At 40.6% G+C, this 22689-nt stretch overlaps 3 protein-coding genes and 1 long non-coding RNA gene across 6 annotated transcripts in view; 3 read left to right on the forward strand and 1 right to left on the reverse strand.

The window, feature by feature from the left end:
• The window catches only part of LOC131448423 (uncharacterized), a 34432-nt gene that overhangs the window by 10504 nt on the left and 1239 nt on the right, over positions 1-22689 (reverse strand). The window contains exons 2-6 of the long non-coding RNA XR_009234197.1: positions 21556-21651; positions 17319-17461; positions 4569-6713; positions 3950-4088; positions 2827-2898 (exon numbers count right to left, since the gene is read on the reverse strand). This is a non-coding gene — a long non-coding RNA (uncharacterized LOC131448423). The remainder of the gene's footprint in view (positions 1-2826; positions 2899-3949; positions 4089-4568; positions 6714-17318; positions 17462-21555; positions 21652-22689) is intronic.
• Positions 177-2607, forward strand: hoxb5b (homeobox B5b). Its single transcript, XM_058620859.1, has 2 exons — positions 177-996; positions 1567-2607. The coding sequence occupies exons 1-2, from the start codon at positions 372-374 to the stop codon at positions 1812-1814; spliced, it is 873 nt and encodes a 290-aa protein (XP_058476842.1). The 5' UTR covers positions 177-371; the 3' UTR covers positions 1815-2607.
• Positions 6651-13584, forward strand: LOC131448420 (homeobox protein Hox-A3-like). 3 transcript variants are annotated; one of them, XM_058620864.1, is made up of 3 exons: positions 6651-6748; positions 11560-11941; positions 12675-13584. In XM_058620864.1, exons 2-3 carry the CDS (start codon positions 11686-11688, stop codon positions 13238-13240), a joined length of 822 nt encoding a protein of 273 aa, XP_058476847.1. In that variant the 5' UTR covers positions 6651-6748; positions 11560-11685; the 3' UTR covers positions 13241-13584. The 3 variants fall into 3 exon arrangements, with proteins under 3 accessions (XP_058476847.1, XP_058476845.1, XP_058476846.1); XM_058620862.1 differs by lacking the exon at positions 6651-6748 and adding an exon at positions 10201-10629; XM_058620863.1 differs by lacking the exon at positions 6651-6748 and adding an exon at positions 10201-10552.
• On the forward strand, positions 14447-15780 carry hoxb1b (homeobox B1b). Its single transcript, XM_058620860.1, has 2 exons — positions 14447-15177; positions 15470-15780. The coding sequence occupies exons 1-2, from the start codon at positions 14619-14621 to the stop codon at positions 15778-15780; spliced, it is 870 nt and encodes a 289-aa protein (XP_058476843.1). The 5' UTR covers positions 14447-14618.

Raw genomic sequence — 22689 nt, forward strand, 5'->3', positions numbered from 1 at the left:
GGATGACTCCGGGGCCTGACAGCGCGTCCCTGCCGGAGCACTACCACTTCTGTCCAGAAGATGGCGCCCTCTGCCCGCACGGCTCTCGGGGCGCAGCGGGGAGGCACCATTGACTGGAGCCTAACGACCATTATTTCGTCATCATTTGTAACCATGGAGCATGAATTACCTCTTGAAGTCATCAGTGAGGATTTACGACTGGTCAACAAAGGCACGTGATTCCCGAACGCTCTCCCATATTTGGCCGCATACCTGGCAAAGTACAGTAGGGCTTCATTGCTTATAATTCATGATTGCGTCCATAAATCGTGCAAGCACACAGGATTATAGCGACAAAGATCTACAAATCGAGGCTTTAAAAATCCAAGCAAATGAGCTCTTACTTTGTAAACTCGTTCTCAGGGCGCTACCCAAATGGCTCCGACTATCAGTTACTAAATTATGGGACTAACGGCGCTGTGAGCGGTTCCTTCAGAGACCCTGGCACCATGCACTCCGGGTCTTTCGGCTACAACTACAATGGCATGGACCTAACCGTGAACCGCACCAACACCGGCAGCCACTTCGGGGCGGTGAGAGAGGATGCCCGGGGATTCGGGCCGGACGCCCGCTACAGACAGACACCCAACTGCTCGCTCTCCTCGCCAGACCCGGTGCCGCCGTCGTGCGCCAGTGCCAGCCGAGAGCCGCTGGAACTAAAAAGCCCCTCTCCCCCGTGTGACCGGAGCGCGACCTCGGCCGGCAACAGCCAGCTCAACAAAAGCAACAACGCTCATTTCACAGAGATTGAGGACTCCACCGTCGCCTCCGAGACCGAGGACGGGGCACACAGCAGCGGCGGCGGCTCCAGCGCGGCACCGCGGGCGCAGCAACAGCAGCAGCAGCAACCGCAGCAGCAGCACCAGGAACCCAACGCCACCTCCTCTACTCCAACATCAAATGATTGCCAAACGCCACAAATATTCCCCTGGATGCGGAAACTGCACATAAGCCATGGTATATATACATATATATACTTTATCTAATAATGTTTACTTTTGAAGCATGCCACGCTGACGGCGTGACATAAATCTGTCTGAGTGCGCATGAGGGGGGGCAGGTTTTTGGCGTGGATGAGTGGGAAAAGCGTGATTGTTTTTTATTCAGTGAAGTGTTTGTGGCTGTGGCTGTGTTGTCTCTGTGTAACTGCAGCCGCTGCAGCTTCACACTGGAGGTCTGGTTAAATGTGGATCTGGGCTTTTTTTCTTTTTTGTTTTTTAAACGTGACCAAACATGTGGCTGTTGGAGCCTGAGATAAGATAAGAAATAATCTTCATCATCATAATAATGGTAGCGGTGGTGTCTGTTGTGTGTGTGGTGTTGCATGCTTGTCCACCTGCATCCGCTCATTCCATGTCGTGACCTCTCTGTCTATATGGTGAAGCCAAAAATGACTATAATGATGATAGTGATGGTGATTTTAAGTCCAGTGGCGAAATCCACTCTGTTGTTGTTGTTGCTGCTGCTGTTGTTGTTGTTGTTGTGCAGTGCAGTTGCTAATTCTCTGGGTTTTCTGTGAAATTGTAGATATGACTGGACCTGACGGGAAAAGGGCCCGAACTGCGTACACCCGCTACCAGACGCTAGAGCTGGAGAAAGAGTTTCACTTCAATAGGTACCTAACCAGACGGCGGAGGATAGAGATAGCCCACGCCCTGTGTCTTTCCGAAAGACAGATCAAAATCTGGTTTCAGAACCGCAGGATGAAGTGGAAGAAGGACAATAAACTGAAAAGCATGAGCCTCGTAACAGGAGGGAGCGCCTTCCACAACTGAATAACTTTTTTGGGGGGAATAAGAGTAATAATCATCATCATCATAACAATAATCATAATAATGATAATTAAAGGTGGGGGAAAAAACAGAAAAAAGAAAGAAATCCATGAGTACTGTAAAGCTATTGAATGCGCAGCACCTTCCAGCATGCTATTGTGATAGAAAAATAAGTATTCTGTGGTATTAAAATGCCATTTTTTTAGTTTACTGTTGTTGTATTATGATAGCTTAGATGTCCAATTTGAAAAATAAGATGTAAATATTATTCGGGGTATTCATTGTGTTAAATGCTCTTTTTGTCTCTCTCTCTCTCTCTTGAAGGTGTTAAAAAACTTGAGCTCTTTATTGTAACTTCTTGACGGTCTAACAGGAGTAAATCCATTGTACAGTTAAAAAAAAACAACCAAAACATTGAAAAAAAAACAAGTTTCCAAACCATATGCTGCTCTTCATTGAATGTAATGTATTCCGGTGGCCATTCAAAGCGCTTTAGTGTAACTTTTACTGCTATTTTTGATGGTTATCTTGTGGCCAGATCTCATAAACTTTCATCAACAAGCCAATGTGTAGCTCTAGGACATTTTGTGCATCTGTTATTATTATTGTTTAGAGCTAATTATGAGCAATGAAAATGTATTCAACCTGTCAATGTGATAATTTTTAGTGCAAAGGGTTATTCTGTGGATAGGCAGTGATGTAAGCGTTTACTTTTTTTGTTTTCGCCAATAAGCTTTTTGTATTTGTAAGTGAACTCATAGCGCTTGAAAATAAAGTTTCTCTCAATTGCTTTGAACGTGTCTCCACTGTGTTATCACGTAGAATAAATACAGATTCAAAGATTTATGCCTTTCTTCTAACAGCGAGAAGAAGAAGGAGAAGAAGTTCTGACCGATTTAAGACTTGTTAATAATTAACCTGGAGAAATAGTTCAAATGTCAGATGAACAACAACATTTTTTGAGACTTGTTTTTGACGCATTTCTAACAGAGAGATAGTGAAAAAGAAAACTTACCTCCTCTCACCTCTTTGCAGCAAAATTGCGTGTTTGGCATGTCAGAAGTTAAGCTTGTGATGAAATCCCCACCTAAAAAAAAAAAAAAAGAGTGGCTTTGGCTTACAGGTATATAGTCAGGGCTGAAGTTGGTAAAAAATCCCTCCTTACCAAAGATTGTATAGGCCTATATTACTTACAGACTGTGAAAAGTCACGTGAGGTCCATAAAGTTGGTTTTATGGTTTTGGGGAGTAGACAATGTACTATATAATTCACAACCTTGAATGAAAGTGACGGCTTAACTGCGTGGATGGGACTGGAAAAGGCTGGACTGGGGAAGGAAGTGGTGTCCACTCATATTTAGTTCGTTTTAGCAGCTGGAAAACTTGGGAAATATTTGTGTTTTCATTTTTTTTTTAATACACTAATTATACATTTATTATACAGTATATTAAAAAAAATGTAAGTTTATTTTTAATTTTATTTATTTATTTCATTGCGAGATAAAATATTTTTTGTGAAAAAAAGAAAAATATTTGACAAAAGCCACATATATTCCACGTGTTTATCTGCAGAAAATCTGCAATTATGAGTTGGTTTTTTGAGTGTTTTAACTTTTATAGTCTCTGTTTCTGCAGCAATTATTATATTGATGTACAAAAAAACCGATATATATTTATATTATATTTGGAATAAAAGCTCCACATCCCTTATCTTCACATCTATTTAAGCGCCTTTATGAAGCTGCCATGATACGAACTTGAGCGAGGTTCTGCAGTGATTTATCTTTTTCTGTCAAGTCACGCGGCGGTCAAAGGTGAAGTCTCGGACAAGTCAGACGTGGACACAGTTTTTACGCAAAGAAAACTCTGGGAATATAGTGGACGTTTAGTGGCCACTAGTAAAAAAAAAGAAAAAAAAAGCACAGCAATATTGTCTTGTTGTGTGATATTTTCCAAAGTCTCTTCAAATTCAACTCAGGTTTAAAATTAAAAAAGTTAAAAAAAGAAAAAAAAAGAAAAAGAAAGTTTAAACCAATGGTGGGTTATATGGGTCCCAGACATTTCCCACATATTCATAACTATTAAGTGGCAATTTAAGCAGCGTAATGAGTATTGCATATTGATAGGGGTAATCTGTACCCGGATCTCATGCATAATTCATGGCGGCGGGGATCATCGCTGGGTCAGGAGACGATGTAGACTTTTGCAGCCGCAGATGCGTCAGGAGGAAACGCACTGCTGCTGTCAGACTTTGCACCGTCACCATCCACACTCAAGTCTAAAAAAAATAACCCCCAAAGCACACACTTTGTTTTAAAAACAGAATATTATACAATTAGTCAAAAAAATAAGAACAATACTAATAATAATAATTACGCAGAGGAAATTAGCAGAACTTCTAACATTACAAGTTTGTTTTTGGAGAAAGTGGAGCAAATATTACAGCAAATTATAAAGTTAAGATTTAAAAAAGATTCATGAAGCATCCTCCATTTTAACCACGTGTGTTCAATTATAAGAATTTAAACACCCTAAATCTAGCTTAATTTGATATAATAAATAATAGCTATATAATCATTATTAGTAGTATATTTATTGTAAAATAAATGTTTTATGTCATGGTTAAATTAGTAAAGTAAAGCTTTATGTCAATAACAACTTAAACGCCACCTCCCCGCCCATTAGATTCAATACAGTGATTATTATTACTATAGTTATTACTTTAACCAAACGATAAAATACACGGAACAAATGTCACCTTGAACGCTTTTGAAGGTTTCACGTTATCGCTCAACATCTGGAAGCCTGTGGTGGTGTTGTTGTTGTGACTTCACGCCATTGCAGTGTTCTGCAGCGCAGCGCCTCTGCCAGCAGAGGGCGCCTCAGACCGGTCAGCCTGATGATGGATGGTTTTTTTTTCCTTTCTTCTCTCTCCAGCTCTCATCAGAGGACATGAAGTCTAAAAGCTGTAGAGCAGAGAGACACACAGAGAAACAAGGTGTCACTGTGAACATGTGTGTATCATGTTTATGGCTGCATTATCTCTGCTCACGTTTGTGCACAGGTTAAAGTAATTGCTGATACTTAGAGATCAGTGTGTCGGCTGTGGCCTTTTCATTTAAAAAAAACCCAGTTTGGTTTAATTCTTGAACAAGTCAGACTCTCACTGTCAGATTTTTTGTACTTAAAAGCATTTTTAAGCTGTTTTTACTTGAGCATTCCCCTTTAAGTAAAAGTGGAGTAGGATTTATGAGGGGGAAAGAAACCTTCACCTTCACCCATCTTGCAGCCACTTGTCTGATTTAGACTTTTATCTAAAAATTTAAAACACTCTCCACTATAGTTATCAGTTTCAATGACACATTTCTCCAAATGTGGGGTGAAATTAACCAGTATTTCACATGAATGAATAAAAATAATTTAAAAGGGAAAAGAAAGAAAGGAACTTAAATGATCACCCCTCTGCCCCTCAGATTTATCTGGCCACCATTTCGGCTCCAGCAATTCATATTAAAATGCTGCTAAACTAAAAAAAAAAAAAAAAAAGGGTAGGACACCATTAAATATCTATTGATGCCTTAAATAAAATAAAGTATCAATCACTGTGAACTTGTACGGAGTATTTTTACACTTAAGTGTCGTGAGGTGAGTATTTCTGCAGTTGAGCTGAGGTGAAACTCAGGTTATAAAAGCGACTTTTAGAATTCTAAATCAGTAAAACACTGCCGTGCGCAAGAACAAACCTCATACTTGGCATATTGACTGTACTCCATCTTGTGACAGTTGAATCACTCCGATAAGTGCTCATTATATGCACTAAACAGAGAGTGTAAAGTGCAATTAACATGTTTATGATTTCATACATTACCTAAAACAGAAAACAAACCCATAACGGAGCCATAATATGAGGTCATGTGGACGTAAAATATATTCGCAACCCTATGCAGGCATACTGGATGGAAGTGTTTTTTGCTGCTGCTCTCAACTAATGGTTTTATTAATGATAAATAAATCATTACTTTATAGATCCCTTGTAAGCCATTAAGAAACTTTTGGGCTGCCAGGTATAAGTGTAAAGTCTCTCTGACTGATAATGAGGGGTTACGTCTATGAATTATTGATTTTGCACCATTTACACCTACTGACAACATTATTAAGGCCAATTAATAACCAATTTTTAATGTCGGATTACATATATAACTATTAATAATTATTAACAAAAACACTTTATAAGAGCATACTTGAAACAAATGGTATCATGTGTTGTTTTTAATTAGAAAGGTCCAATGTCATGGTTCACAAAAACCTTGTGAATATATTGTTTTTGTTTATTTCTTGTGTTGTTTATAATGTATACTCCACTGTCCACTGCAGAGGCTGTCATCTATATATACCCTGTAGATCCGAATTTGTGTAAATGTAGCAGCAGCCGCAAATTCAAATCTTGGGGAGTATGTAGGTGATGACACTTCATCTCAAAAGGAAGAAAATATTCATTTAAATGGCCAGAAAATGTAATTCTTTTGTCTATATGTTGTTGCTTTGGGATGAAAGTTTGCTGTGTTTGTTATTCTGCAGGGATAAAGTGTGCTTAGAGTTACATTTTTGAGAAAGGACTTGTAGTAGTTGGTTTTCATGCACACAGCTGATATCTTAACTGCTTTTTTCTCCCCCCCTTTTTTGTAGCTGCATATTGTTGGGAGGATATGGCATCTGTGAAAGTTGCAGGACAGGCCTTTCAATGTGGCCTTTGTTCAACACGTCGTTTATCATGTCTCCGTTTCACTGCCACTGTCTGAAGTCAAGGAGGAGTTTCAAGAGTTTGCGGGGAAACGTGAGGAGGACCTCTGCAAACTGCTCCAACACACTGGACGGACAGAATGTGTCACCGTGAGGGGATGAGCTGGCAAAGAAGGAGAGAGAAAAAAAACACACACAGTAAGTTTGCTGAAGATGTATTTTACTGTGCTGACAAGAGAGGAGCAGACAGGCGAGGTCAACATGTGAGGTTGGCTTTAATATCAGGGAATAATCGCAGAATAGATGGGACACTTAGACTTAATGAATGGTTTATAACACTGATAGTTGTATGCAGCTATTAGGACATTTAAAGTGTTTCATAATATCTTGTTTTCTTATGAACACATTAGTTTTGATTCATTATATCTGCCTACATGACGTGACTTGGTGACAAATACATTAATAAACCACTTGCATCTGCTCAGACTATGTTGTGTTATAAAACTTGTAAATGTGTGCTGTTTATAGCGCCAACATTAATCTTGATTTAACTGGAAATCCACATTCATGTCATTTGTACTGTAAACGTAACACACTGATAGTTGTAAGCAGCTATAAGAACTTGTTTCCATTCATTATCTGCCTACATGATGAGAAATACATTAATAAACTGCTTACAAAAGGTCTACATGGAGTTTATAGAGCTCACTTTAATCTTGAATTGACTATAAACTAACTTTTTTTGCCAGTTATTTGGCAAAACAAAAGCCTATGTTCTATTTAAAATAGTTAAATGTTTATGGTGATGACTTAAATATGAACTTATACGTTTAATAACTGGTTTACAACACGCCAACAGTTAGGACATTTTTAAATGTTCCTTAATGTGCTGTAATATGCGTTTTCATTAATTAACTTCCAACATGATGTGATCCACCTACATCTGCTTGGATTGGATCTAATTGTGATTGTTATAAACCTATTAAGGTTTATGTGGGTTTATAGTGCTGACTTTAATCTTAATTCAACTGGAAAACTGTTTAATAAAAAGGGGTCTATATTGCTGTTTTAAGTGCAGATTTTAATCTCAATTTAACCGTAAACTAACTCTTTTAAGCCCATTATTTCACCGAAAAAAGGTCTTTGTGCTGTTTATAGCGCAGACTTAAACTTAGATTAAATAAAAGTTTATAACACACTGATAGTTATAAGCAGCTATAAGGGTATTTTAAACGTTTCCCAATGTCTTGTAAAATGTGTTTTTATTCATTATCCGCCCACAGGATGTGATTCACTTCCATTTGCTTACTGTGCTCTAAACCTCATGAAGGTCTAGGCTGTTAATAGATCCAACGTTAATCTGAATCTAACAATATTCATTTTCTAATAATTTTTTTTGCCAGTTATTTGAACAATAAACTTAATTCTTGTATGCATTTGATTATATAAATACACGGCCGCATTAATTCACTTGCATCTCTGTGGGAAATGAAGTTGCTGCCATTGTTGATTCAACTGTCTCCATATATTGATTGAGAGCAATAAATCCCCTCCTCTGCAGACACGTGGTTTCTGCAGCTAATAGACAAGAGAGACTGCAGTGAGCTGCATTTTTCAGCAGGGATGGTGGAGTGTGTGCGTGAGTGTGTGTGCGTGTCCCTCACAGATCAGACGGGCAGTGTGGAGTGATGGGATGTGTTAAGTGCAACTCAAAGATGGCGTCTCATCTGAATGACAGCCACAGACCATATATGCACACAGCATCAGTGTAGTAAATAGATATATATAGTGTATATTATATGTCCAGTTACTTGTCTAAATCAGTGAACTTAATGCTCATTTTTTTAATGTATTTACATGTCACGTTTTTTTGCACTTTATAGGCCATCAGTGAGATTTATGGCACACATACACACACTAAGTAGCCAGTTTATTAAGTACACCTGAGCATCCCTTAAGTACTGCGCTGAAGTACAACTGAGGTACTTGTGCTTTACTCAAGTGTTTCCATTTTCCACTACTTCATACATCAGCTTTGTCAGAGGCAAACTGTACTTTTTTTCCCCCTTACTCGATAACTTAAGTTACTTTTACTTTATTAATTACTTTATTGTATTGTGACCTGTAGGGAAATTTGTCTTCAACACTTAAGGGGGACATATGTAAATACTTCCAGTTATAGTAAAATGAACAACACCATCTATGCAAAATCACAACTTTTAGATTAAAACAAAATAAACCAGAAATATATCCTGCTGTCTTATTTGAAATGAGCACTAAGAGGAAATCCAACTGAAGTGATTGTTGTTGCACATTAAAGCATCAATTATTATAACTGACCTACACTAGAGCAGGTACACTATCCTGAAATGTTGTGTTTTCATTCTTTTGATTGAAAGATCCAGTCTCTTCTACTGTTTTACTGTGATACGCAGGGACCAATATGATAAAGTACATTCAACTAAAAAGTAAATGTACATATGCAGTGCAATAAAAAGAGAGTTATATACTAATGTTGCGATTTTAAGATGCTGCTTTGGTTGAGGTGCAGATTATCTGTCTGTTTTATATTGTGGAGTGGTTTTATGTATAAAGGTTCTTTATGTGATGTATGTAAATTATTTAAAATAACAGTATAAGGGAATGGAAATACTTAAAGCCCACACCACCACACCAATAAGTTGCACTTATGTTACGCCCTATAAATAAGGATTAAAATCAAAGTAAAAAGTTAAATGAACTTGTCTTTATAAAAGTTTAAGATGTGCTCGGCACCATATGGGTCTGCTGCATTCATTGTTGCAAAGTGTACCTAATAATTTGGTAACTGAGAGTACATGCACACAGTTTGAAGACAGATTTTTTTTAAATGATAGTGAAATTATACTGCAAAAATTATGAATCTTTGAAAATAAGATGATAATGAATTTGTTTCCCCTTTTTGGAACATGGAAACAACAAATCAGATTTGGGATTATTTTTTTTAAATTCCAACTTCGGCAAATTGTGTATGGCTCAGAGATCAAAGATAACCTAATTTGCATTAATTAACGCCACCTTAGTTAAATATTACCTTTAAGAGCCAATCAAAGCGTTCGAGCAAGACGTGAAGATGAGAGATCAAAGCAGCGCCAATCGACCCACTGCGGCATGGAAACCAAACCCTGCACAGGCCTCATTATTACACTCTCGCCTTCTGCACAGAGAGTTTCTAATGGATACTGCTGCTGACCTCTGCCTGTCTCCCCTTCAGTGCTTTAAAATGACTTTATCTGATCAGTAATTTAAATTAGTGGGGGGTAAAAATAAATCCCATTACATTCACCAAACCTGATGTGTAAAAACAAAAAACAAATCCCCCCTGTGTAATTAATTTATATGGGAATCCCTGGCACAGCTCCTAAACGAGATGTTTGAATTTATTGTCCAAGTGTTGGACACTTTCCCAGAGAAATGATTCATGAAAATTGTGCACAACTTGAAAGCTTCAGGGTTAAAATGTAGAAATAGCACCAGAATGGCACAGATGAGACTTCTTAAACAAAGAATTTTCCTATTTAAACATATATCTCAGTGCCAAAAGTGGGGGGGGGTGTGTGTGTGTGTGTGGGGGGGGGGGGGGTCTTTTAAGTCACCTCCTCAGAGCTTTTGTTTCCATTCAGCTCCTGTTCAGTCATGAGTCAGAACTGCCACACGTAAAAGACATAAAACCCACATTTTCTTATCTTTATCGCACGCGTTAATACCGTTTATGACACTGGTCTCTTGCAGAATCAGCAGAGAGGACTTTTCCTTTTTACGCACACACACCACATGCGCGCACACACACACACACCAAGATACGCTGACATGGTGTGCAGAAATGCTATGCAAGAGCAGCGTGTGCTGCAGAAACACTGTCCACTCCGCATCACCCTAAAGCCACATCATCACCACCACATCCACATCGCGTGACGCGGGAGAGCCGCTGCCTCTGCGGGGATAGCTCTATAATCTGCGAAGGTGAGAGGCGCCGGTGCGTTTGTTTTCCGCGAGGATTGTGATCGGGTGCGGAGTGAATGTGGATGTGCGTGGGGAAGGTAAGGCTGCTGTTGTGCCGAGGACTGGGTTATGTGTCTTTATGATTTACGAGCCTGACTCCAGCCGCGGTTCAACCAGAGTTCATAGAGCTGCATGCCTCCAGACTTATTCTCTCTCTCCCTTTCTCTCTGATCCTCTCTCCCCCATACAAACCGCTGCTCTATCTTTTTATCTTTAATTCTGGATTTAATTTGCCCTAATTAGGACATTGGTTGAGGGGATGCCATTTCTTTTTATCGTATTTTGTTTCAATCCGGGCCCTAAGAAAACAGCTGCAGCGCACAATGGACTTGTGTATTATTTTTGTTTGATGGATGAGCTTTTCAATTCCTTGTGATAAAACATTTAATTTTCCCCTTAAAAAATGTTACAGACAGGACAATCCATTTACTGCATAAAGCCTTCATTTATTTTAACAGTCACGGGGCCTAATGTGATTTCAAGAAACCCACTTCTGAAAATAGAGTATAAATAATTCAGCCTATTTACTGCAGCATATTGATATTTAATGCATTTCCATTTTTGGTGGCTTCTTTACATTTAAGATGCACGTGTGCAGTGTAATTAATATTCTTTGTTATTGTTGTCATTCATGTAAACATTTATAAAAAAGGAAAATAATTACATTTTAATACCAGAATTAGTCTATATTTATTGTACTATTACACAAAATTATCCACGTTGTGGATCAGTTGTGTTTTTTTTTTTAATTGCAAAGGATTCACAATAAAACATCATATTCTACACATTTTACAGGTTTATCCCTAAACTGGTGTTTTTTTTAGAGGGTCTATTTTGAGCTCACTCTTAATTTTCCGTTGCCTCTCTGGTCAAGAGAGGCTTGCTATTCATGTCAGCATACTATTGAGCTGATAAGATGGATTATGTCGTCTCCTCCCTGATTCTGTCTCTGTCTTTTTTCCCTGCAGCCTCTCAGGCCAGCAGCACAGGCTTTTTGGAAACCTGCCATGTGACATTTGGCTGCCAACGCTCTATCAGAAGGTCAAAGTGGAGAGAGAGAGTGTGTGTGTGAGGGGGTCCACGGTGCACATTTCATGGAAATGCAGACAACCAAAGCTGCGCACATTAACGTCCAGCATCACCACCACCACCACTACGACTTCTTTAGCCAGTCCCTGCGTGATGTCCGCGCGGTTGTTTGTCAGCAAATGACGCAAGAGGAAACACTTGCGCGCACGTCTGTCTGCAGGTCAAAGCAGCAAAAGCCCAACTTCACCATGAGCAAAACCATTTTCCCCTGGATGAAGGAGTCCAGACAGTCACAGCAGAAACACGGCAGGAGAATCTCAGGTTTGTTTGTGGCACGAGAGACACAGCCATTGTCTCCAAATGAGGCCTTTTCATTTATGACTCATTAATGAGCTCATACACAGACAAGAGAAGGGATATAACTTGTATTTTCCTCTTTTTTTCGGGGTTCAAAAGGTCGTGGTAGCTATTAATTAAGTTCAGCCAGGCATGGAACACAAGTGTAAACAGACACTGGCTCAGTGTTTGGGCCCGCATTGGTTTGAGAGGGTCATTCAAAGTGAGCAAACATGGAACATTTATTTGTTCAGCACTTTTCAGGTGTCAAACAAAAATGCAGAAATTCACACAGCACACACTTAAGTATGTTGCGTATTTTTTGTTTGCATATGTATCATGGCAAACATATATAAAACTTAAGTAACACGATTTAGAAAAGGGAAAATTAGCTGTTACTTAAACGTAGTACGCAGAAGGTTTGTGCGTGTCTCTTACTAATGTCACTCCGTCCTTTTTGCTTTTGCCCAACATCCATTTAATATTATTTATTCTAAATAAATTAATACCAAGAGCTCATTATTTTTCTATTACACAACGTCCAGATAAATAAAGTAGTAAAGAAGAGTAAAGAGAAACCGAACAGTGCATGAGGGCCAGATAGGCAACCATGTGGAATAAAGCAGCAAATGTAAAATACAGAAGTGTAAAAATAAATAAACAATGACAAACACTGCCTGTCCAACCGTATTTTTTTTCAAACTGCTTGTCTACACAGACTGCATCATCAACGAGAAGTGCCCAAGCGCGACCCCGGCCTCCAAACGGACGCGCACCGCGTACACGAGCGCGCAACTGGTGGAGCTGGAGAAGGAGTTCCACTTCAGCCGCTACCTGTGCCGGCCACGGCGGGTGGAAATGGCCAATCTGCTGAATCTCCACGAGAGGCAGATCAAGATCTGGTTTCAGAACCGGAGGATGAAGCAGAAGAAGGACGAGAGAGAGCAGGGCCTCACCACCACCACCACCTCCTCACCCCCTTCCTCCCCCTCCGCCCCGGGCAGCCCCACTCTGTCGAGCCTGGGTTATGTCCATCTGGGCGGGGATTACCAGCCGGCCTCTCCTCCGCTCGAGTCCCAGCACCAGCAGCCACATCAGCCGACATACCCCGCAGAATACCCGGCTCCTGGGTTCACGCACGGCCCACAATTCGATGTACAGTACAGCACTCACAACAACGCACACACAAAAAACTCGGATCTGGATGTGACGGGTTCATATTTCCCTCAGAGCTGCACACCTCAGGACAGAATCATGCAAGCTCCAAAACTGACTCATCTGTAGCGGACGTTGATTTTTAATTCCTCCTGTCGCCACAAAACACCTTCCCTTTATTTTATGGCAGAAAACTGTACCGATTTGTTTAGAAGCATGACTTTTTAACGCTTATTTAACTAAGGATCTGAATATTAGTCCCAAACTATATTTATTTGTATTTATTATATATATTGTTCCTCTTGGGCATTGTTGTGTTAACTTTAACGCGTGAGCCTCCTTTAAACATTCGTTCAGAAATGCTATAATCCAGCTCTGTGTGGCTTAAATAAAACTTATGTGTTGTCGTTTAGGCAATATAAATAAAAACGACTCTCAAGAGTAAATATTCACTCTAGAGCGTGTGCACAATATGACGGTTATGCAGCCAAATCAAAAAAAAAAATTGTGAAAGCCTAATTAGCACTGGAGGTCTCCAACATCACATTGAATCCTCTTGCTTAATTACAGTGTCCTCTCGGTTGGCTGTGGACATGATAGGTTTTGGAAGATATTACATTATAGTGGGTGTCGTTAACACTCAAATAAGAAAGATAGAATGCAGAAAAGGGGCCGGTTCTTAAACGTGTCTTTGTTCTTTTATGGGCAAAGTGGGCCACACAAGCTGTCAATCTTTTAAAAGAGCGCATGATGGATCACTAGATTCACTCCACTGCTTTTTTTCTCCACTATAACGCAGTCTGATTCAGAGGAGTCTGACTGCAGCAGCCGTCATTCTGGTTGAGGAACATTTTTGCTAATAAGCGGCTACACATTTTGATCAAATGTATATTTAAATTGAACAAATATGTCGATATCTGAGGTAAACGGGTGCACAAACGAGAAAATGAATAATCCGCAATAAAACCACAGACCATACATTTGAGGGTTAACGCTTAAATGGAAAAAACAAGAAAAACTAGGTCAGAAGAATAATTTCAGTCTAACGACTACTTCATATTGATTTGATCATTTTAAAAGACAATAATGCCACATATGTGCACAACCTCCTTTTGCGTGGAGGCCATATACATCCATTATTATAGCGCTGTTCATTTGTTTAATTTTTAATCGCTCAAATTTGTCATTCTGCATCCCTCCAAGACTGCAGCCTGGAAATTTGTCCTGATGTTTGTGTTCTTATCAGATGGATGAGCGAGTTTGATTGAAGCATTTGTCATGTAAATGCGAGCCCCTTGATGGACGAGCCCGCAGACTTGACAGAGTGCTGTAGGTCCTTTGCCATTGGCGTTTAGCGGGTCACATGGTGTGTCAGGAAGGTGATATGAGGGTGGAAGGCAGTTTTACAGCTTTGACATACTACCTAGAAGGTTAGGGCAAAGGGAGCACCGATTAATGACTGCTCAGTCTTGATCACTTCTGAACAAACAGAAGGCCTAGGTCCAGGATGAACTCCTACTTAGATTATCCTGTGTGCAACAGGGGGGCAAATATATTCAGTGCCAAGGCCGGATATCACAATTTAAACCATGGATACATGTCGTCCAACTCGTGCGCAACAAGTGATAGTTACGCACCGGACGGGCGCTTAGTTGCAGCAACTTCTGCGCCCCACCAGACACCGAGCCTCCCTCTGCACCATCAGACACACGTCAACTTGGACCTGCAGTTTTCAACACCTGGGAACTCCATGTATGGGTCACCGCTGGAGTACGGGCACCACCAGTACGGCCTTGCTCCCGAGCAGGACCGGAACTTCATTCATGCACAAGTTTCACCCCTTGGAACAAATATGGCCCCTTACACCGGGGACAGTTGTGGGCCTGGAGTCGCAACGGGCAGCCAGTATCTGCATTTTGGCACCGGAGACCAGAGGCAGCAAGAATATGCAGAGAGTGTTTACACAAGGCTACCGCCCAAAAATAAGGAGAGGGATTCAGAGCATGTGGAGGAAGTGTCTCAAACATTCGACTGGATGAAAGTGAAGAGAAATCCTCCGAAAACAGGTTCGTTCATCCTTAGACTGATTTCAGAATTACAGCTCTGTAGCTTAGAAATTTAATGACACATTTGAAGGTAATAATGGCTTCACAGTGCGTAAACGTTGCGTAAAACACAATCTAGTTCATATAATTAGCTCCAAGTGTTTGAAATTGTTCTGGAAAATTATTTTGCAACTAACGTTTTGTACTTTTCTGTTCATTCTCACGCTTTCCATTCTCACATAATTTCCCCTGTGTTAGCTCTGTGACTCCCATGTTTTTCCATTATCACACATTCATCCATTTCTCTCCACAGCCGTTCTGTCCGAGTACGGTGTTCCTGGCCAGCACAACGTGATCCGCACCAACTTCACCACCAAGCAGCTGACCGAGCTGGAGAAAGAGTTCCACTTCAACAAATACCTGACGCGGGCACGGCGGGTGGAAATCGCCGCCAGTCTGGAGCTCAACGAGACGCAGGTGAAAATTTGGTTTCAGAACCGCAGGATGAAACAAAAGAAACGCGAGAAACTCGGCTGCGCGTTGGTCAACGCTCCCGCACCTGTGGAGAAACTCTCCGGCCCTGACAACTCTCCAAACGAAAAAGGCAAAGACCCTGAACCATAATGAATCTTAATAGAAAATATTATATATAATGATTGAGGGCCTGAGCAGTTTTGCTCCAGAAAAACAAAACTGTGAAAATGGACTTCTGTGTCTTGAATACACACACATGCCATGTCTGTGTCTGCTGGTGTGCTTAAAGGGCATTGTTTTGACATTGAATGCTGGGAATTTTTTGTTTAAAATGTCTTTTCATCCATTCTTGTATTTTGTAATCCTCCTATCATGATTGTGTTTTTGTGTTGGAGCACTGAAATTCTCATGTCATTGTTTGCACTATTTATTTACAGGGTATTTTCCAACAAATTTTGAGATGATCTAGCTTATCAAAGTGTATAAAATAAAATGAAAAAAATGTTTGCTTTGTACGTTAAAAAAAGAAATGCTGATACAGAATTTACTCCCACTGACAGTCTCTTCCTCTTATTGTTGAATTTCATAGGTCTTAAATAAATTGTTCCGAATCTTAGATAGCACACTAAACTTTTTTTTCCCTATATTAACTTCCATTAATAGTCTTGCCAAAGTCTTGCATAATGTGACAAGAGGAATCTTTCACAACACATGGGGTGGTTCCTAGCGACCTTTTCACCTCAAAATACCTCCAGGGGCTCTAAACATGACAACAAACTCCAGGGAGCCAAGTCTCACCCTTGATTTGTTACCCAAATTCTGCTTGGACACGAGTGACATGGGTCGCCACAGAACTCAATCTATACATAATTTAAGTTAAACTCTAATTTGTGTTAAACAAGACACATATGCTTCTCTTTTTAAAAAACAGGAGGGGCTGGGTTGATAATTTAACATCTCTGTGCTCATCTGGGTTTCGCCCTTAGCTAAACGTTTGTCGGACCTGGCCACCTAGGTTCATCTGATGCTACAAGGGGAGCAGTTTCAATATTTGCACTGGGTGTTAAGTTTGCACACACACACAAGTTTCTGCCCCAGCAGCACTGGCCTGTTGGTGTCCTTTTTCCTAAAGCTAAGGTTCATGCAGAGTTCAGGCACAAATGAATGCAGAGTCAATCTGTCAAGACACCAGAGTGGCTTGGAGGAGTCGACTTCAGGCCGCTCTTACTTTAGCGCTTTGCAGGTATTGCTTTTACTATTCAGACTAACGAGGTTATAGGCCATTTAGCCTATGTCGCATTCTGTGTGAACTTTTTAAACAGTTTGAAGCCTCTAAAACATGTTTCTGGAAAATGGAAATAAGCAACCATTTGAAATATATCTGCATAAGTATGCAGGTCTCTCACAACTACATTAAAAATGAATACAGGTCCACGAATAGAAGTTACAGTTGAAATACCAGATGACCCATTACTGTAAATTAGAAAAGGGCTAAGAGGTTCGTTGTCATACATTTCTTAACACGCCAAAGGTTTCCTCTTCAGATGAGTCACAAGGCTGAGGACTGGGGCGACAGTCATTATGGCCAATAGTGACAGATTCAACAACAAAAAAGGGGACGGTGCAGAAAACAAGTGTGGGACTTCATTCCAGAGGTGTGTGATCCCTGCCATCACTATAGGCAATACCTCAGCACTCCCAGCGGGCTCTCCATCTGGAGGTGTCAGAGTCTGTGGTGCAGCCAACGCCACGGAGACAGATGTTCATGTGTGGGAGAGGAGGAGGAGGGTGTTTTTCACCTTCAGATCAGCATAGCAATCTCTTCCTTCTGCTGGAAAATGTAGGGCAAGGAGAGGGGCAGAAAATGGTAAATGAACACAAAGGGGCGAGAAAGAAGATCTACTGCAGGCACACGAATAATCAAAAACTCTACTGCACCAATATGGGGATTATTAATAGATACAGCAACCAGCATTCTCCTCACATATCTTCCACATCTTAAGCCAGCCAGCCCCCCCTATACTTTGTTTGAGGTCAGCCCAATGCTGTTTGTACCCCATGCTGTTTGCAGTTGTTGCAGGCTCTTTTACAAGTCTATTGCAAGGCTCACTTCCTTGGTTTTCTACCAGTTCCACTGTCACATGTCACTCTGCAGGGTCCCAGGGCTTCAAAGAAAATCTAGATACGGTATTCATTAGGTAACGGGGGTTGGTCATCTCAGAGACACCACAGGAGTCATTTTTATTGGCAGATATCAAACACAACAGCTGTTTACATTAACGTCATGTAATCTCCCTATAATAGGTAGAATCTGGACTATTATATGGACTATTGTGCTCAAAGGAAAAATACCCAGAGCTGCAGCAAAAGAAAAGTAACTAAATAGTGAGTCAACAGATAGTTAACAGCAGTGATTTTGATTTCATTGACATAATAGAGTGAATATCTGAGGGATTGGGCCTGATAGACACAAGATATTTGAGAACACTGCATTTTGTTGACAGCTTTTCCTTCATTAATTTTACCTGATTCAAATCAGGGGTCTGATGTTAGAGGTGGTTGTACAGGTAACTTGAAATTCAGTAACATTAGTTGTTCACTAGTTACCAAAAGAATCATATGTATACAAAAAAGAAAAATGTTGTACATGCATTTTATGACTATTATATTAAAGGTGAAGTAGCATTTTGCAAGTCCTCCTCCCTTCCAAGCTTTTGAGAAAATGTTTGATGGTCTTCAGGTAATATGAAAACATGCCAGCGTTTCCTGGTTTGTCAGTTCTGGGCTACTATAGAAACATGAAACGGCAACATGGTGGTTACTGTGGAAAAGGACTCTCAAAGTGTGAAATTAAAGGGTTAATTTTAAGGAATGAATATTAATTGACATTAAATAATGACAATGTCATCTTTAATATTATATTCCAAAACCATTCCTTCTAAATGTTACAGACTGGAGTTTTAAGAGGGTATCAAAGTGTTAAAAACAAAAAGAAACAACTGTATTCATACACTTTCAAATCTGTTTTCAAAACAAGAGACAAGTGCCTGTGAGGACAATAAAACTGCCAACATGTAAGGTTATCTCAAATGAATTAATGATATGACGCTTCAGCAGTCTGAGGAATAAATGTATTTATAGCACAACAGTTCTAGTTTGTTTTTCAAGACAGTGTTTTCTTTGCAGATCTGATGGAGAGATAATAATACTGTACATTTTCAAATAAAAGAGACCTTAGAAGATCTCAATGTGATTTTATTTAAATATGACTGCTGAAATTAACTCCAGTTAACAGAATAATACATGTTTTAGTTCACACCGGGGGCTGTAGGTTTTTTCTTCTCTAGTGTGAAGTTTGTAAGGAAATAATAAACAACTAGTGCCCACATAATGATTCGCTGCACATAATTCCGACCTTACCTCACTATCATTTTCAAAGAGAGACTTAAAAAATTACAAATCTATTCTCAAATTTAATTTCTACAATTTGTCTGTTTCAACAAAGCGTTGATAAGAGTTGCTGCCTAGTTTTGAATGGCCCATGCTCCTCTGCCTTTGTTATGGCACTGAGGCTCTTTTTAGCTCAGCCTTAGCGATTCTTGACAACCATCCCCCAACCTAGTCTGGCTCTATACCGGATCTGGAAGCAGCAGCCAACCTGAAGCCCCTGAAGCCTCCTGGGTCCCCTTGCAACTGCATCCTTTCCCCACTCCATCAGCATTGTAACTGAGAGAGACAAGTGACTTGGCCAGGGTTAACATCTTAATACTCCCTGGGATTGCCTCCAGGATCCAAATGGCTACCCCTAATAGTTTTCCTCCTCCATGTGCCTGTCAGACCGCCATGACTATATGCCGTAAGAAAAACAAGACTAGCTGAAAGGCAGAGTAACGAAGCAGCACAATGAAATAATGAGGGGTGGTGAGGACAAATAGAGCACCCATGAAAGGTTTGGTGGTAAAAATACAGGTTTGAGGCGATGCTTGCTGCCGAGACAATGATGAGCCCTTGCCGGGATACTTTGCATGTGGAGCCTGTACACTTGAAATTAAAGCAGCTCCTTCCTTTGTAGCCCAGGAGGGGAAAACCAGACCTCAATCAGTGTCACGTCACATGGTTCAAAGCGGCCAATTCGACGCTGCCAGGAGGTTGAGAAATGCAAGGTGACAGTTCATTTTACCAGTGACAGTGTGTCGGTCTCGCTTGCTGGCTCCCCAGTCAATTCCAAGCGAGCAGTGAAGGTTGAGTGTTGCTGGAGACAGACAGCCCCCCCACCCTGCTCCACCATCCTCCTCACCAGCACCACCGCTCTCTCATCGACCCTGCTCTGCTTTGTATTCCAATTAACTGGACAGAGGGAGAGGCAGCAGTGAGCAGATCACAAGCTCAGGCAGACACATTCCCCTGGCTTCCTTCCAGTCTCTCAATCCTACTACTATCCGAGGTGCCGTGCATCCCTTTCACTTCTCCTTTCCTCTCCTCTTTCTTCGGGCCTTTGACAAGGGCCAGTTGTTTCAAGGGGATAATACATAGATTCTTCTTTAACTACTGCCTCTAGGGACAATGTCTAGGTAATGAAAAATAGTTCCCTCTCATACAGGATCATACATCACATATAATAGAGGCATGCAATCACTCAGTTGCGTCAACGCACTGCGAGCTGTAACAGCTGTCCTTAACAGACACCTCAAATAATGCTGAATTAATATTTTAAAATGGCTCATATATCCTAACATAATACAATTTGAATGATTTTCTATTCAATGCTCTCAGGGCCAACATTGATTTGAGTACAAGCCGAGGTAACACCCCCCCCCCCCCCTTGAGTCAGTCAGCCAGTGTGAGAGTGAAGGTTGTAGATTTAGCGCAACACATTTGCTCCTCTGTCTTTTGTGTCCTCAATCTATCATCACTTTATACCTCACTGCCACCAAAGCCCCCCCACACTGATATATGTTTGAGCAGTGGGTGGGTTGAGAATACAGTGATTCTGAGGAAATCCGAAAAGTAAACTACCTCTTTTTTATCTCCTTGAGCAACGCAAACATTTACAACAGACCCTCAAGAACCAGGCCAAACACCTATTTTCCCTTATTTATGAAGGCTTTGAATATGTCGCGACATGCTTAGATAAGGGCCATGTGTGAGGACCGACTTAAAATACTTGCTGTTGTGAGAGGTCACACCTATTCTTACGGCATGATTAATGTCAAGCACCAAGGAGATGTTTGCAATTTGAATTTGCTTTTTTTTTTTTTAAATTGCATAATTTTGGAAAATAAATTATTATCAGAACAAACATGTCCCTAAACCGCAACACAACCTTTTCTAAAATAAGGGTTAAGAAAAAGGTGAAAAACAGAGCCTGAAAGACAGGCATGGGTGCTACGGTATTTGCACCTCTGGACTACATATTATTATTGAGAATGCAGTGTGGCAATGTGGTGTGTGTGTGTTTTCAGGGCAGGATACACACACTCAAACACACACCCTTCATGCCCCGAGGATCCTCCTGACTCTCTCCTGGCAGATCAGAGAGACCTGCTGTCCCTCCCCACACCGCAATGCAAATGAAAAGGAATGCACTGATAAAAGGCCAGATCCTAGAGATGAGAGGGCAGGAGGAGGACAGGGGCAGTGAATGCTAAAGGGGGTGTAGAGCCTCTTGGGGAGATGAGAGGTGGCAGAGGAGTCAGTGTTGGTAGTAGTGGGAGATCATAGCCTTGCTCCCCCTCAGCAGCGTTTGATACAGGGCTTTTGTCGCTCTTTCAGCGGTGCATTGTTAGGTGGTGTAATCCCTGTCGGATTACAAAGGGCTTCCCTTTTCATATGGGGCTGGCTCAGCAGGCAGGTGGCTGGGGCTCTGTGGAGCTGTCAAGGGGAGGGACCCTCTTTTCCAGGGGAGGGGACCCCAGTTCCTCTTACCTTCACAGGGGCTTTTTGCTGGGAGGCCAGTCAGGCGCAGGTCAAGATGGGGACAATTCTGACATGAGATTCAACTCGCCCTGACCCCATGGCTTCCTGTAGAGACGTGACAGGAAAAGAGACCATCATGAGAGTCATTGTGAAATATGGGAAAAATAGTAAAATTATTGAAACCAGAGACTGCTGTCAGCACTGCTATTCAATTGCTATAAGCAAAAGTTAAAATTTTATATAAAAATGCAAAATTGCAACAATTTCATTATGAAATGATGGTGGACTGATTAATTAAAAGGGGAAAATAACTGGCAGATGACTCGATTATAAAAATAATTTCCTGCAGCAGGGTAATCTGCTTTGAACTTAAAATAAGACGATGATGAGATCACCATTTGTTTTACCTGTGGTATACCTGAACAAAACCTGCGCTAATTAAAAAAAAAATCTAAACTTGGTATATAAACTATCGATTCAAAACTGCTTTTTTTTTTTTACAAATATAAATGAGATAAAAATGCTGCATTAAAACCATTATGCTGAAACACTCCAGTCTGTTAGTAGTTGCTTTGTGCTTGTGTTGTTGCCGAGAATATGAACTAATCATCTTGTGAGCTTGAACACACATTGCACACCAGAATGGAAGACAAACATAATTTAAGTTCAACACAACCACGATTGATATTCTGTGTTTTCGGTCGATGTGAGCAGTGTTTGATTGAACTTTCCTTATTTGATGACCTTCCTTGTCGTCATTCTGTAATACCGGATCAATAAGGCCCACCACTACTTCTATTAGTATTACTTCCTCTACTACATGTCAGTTGTGGATATGAGAGCACAGTCCAGGCCACTCCACTGGTACCCAGCCTCTCCCACTAATATAAACTATTCATTCATACCCTGTCAGATATAGTGAGGGACCAATCTAGAGATGTTATATTCATGTGTTGTCAGAAATAGCCCAATTTGTTTTCCAGCTTCAACCAAAGACCCATCAAAATGGCAGCGACTGTCATTTAAAGAGTGAAAGTCAGAATTTCTCATACCAACTTGACAAGATGTGCCATTTGGGGAGAAGATAATGTTTAACCATTTGAAAATCTGATTGAGTAATTGAGCATTGTGTCATTTATTGTT

Source organism: Solea solea, chromosome 21 (assembly GCF_958295425.1).
Source record: "Solea solea chromosome 21, fSolSol10.1, whole genome shotgun sequence".
Lineage (NCBI taxonomy): Eukaryota > Metazoa > Chordata > Actinopteri > Pleuronectiformes > Soleidae > Solea > Solea solea.

Coding starts and splice junctions, on each gene's coding strand:
- hoxb5b (XM_058620859.1), top strand. CDS start 372: ATGAGCTCTTACTTTGTAAACTCGTTCTCAGGGCGCTACCCAAATGGC. Junction 997..1,566: donor GAAACTGCACATAAGCCATG/GTATATATACAT, acceptor GTGAAATTGTAG/ATATGACTGGACCTGACGGG.
- LOC131448420 (XM_058620864.1), top strand. CDS start 11,686: ATGGAAATGCAGACAACCAAAGCTGCGCACATTAACGTCCAGCATCAC. Junction 11,942..12,674: donor ACACGGCAGGAGAATCTCAG/GTTTGTTTGTGG, acceptor TTGTCTACACAG/ACTGCATCATCAACGAGAAG.
- hoxb1b (XM_058620860.1), top strand. CDS start 14,619: ATGAACTCCTACTTAGATTATCCTGTGTGCAACAGGGGGGCAAATATA. Junction 15,178..15,469: donor GAGAAATCCTCCGAAAACAG/GTTCGTTCATCC, acceptor TTCTCTCCACAG/CCGTTCTGTCCGAGTACGGT.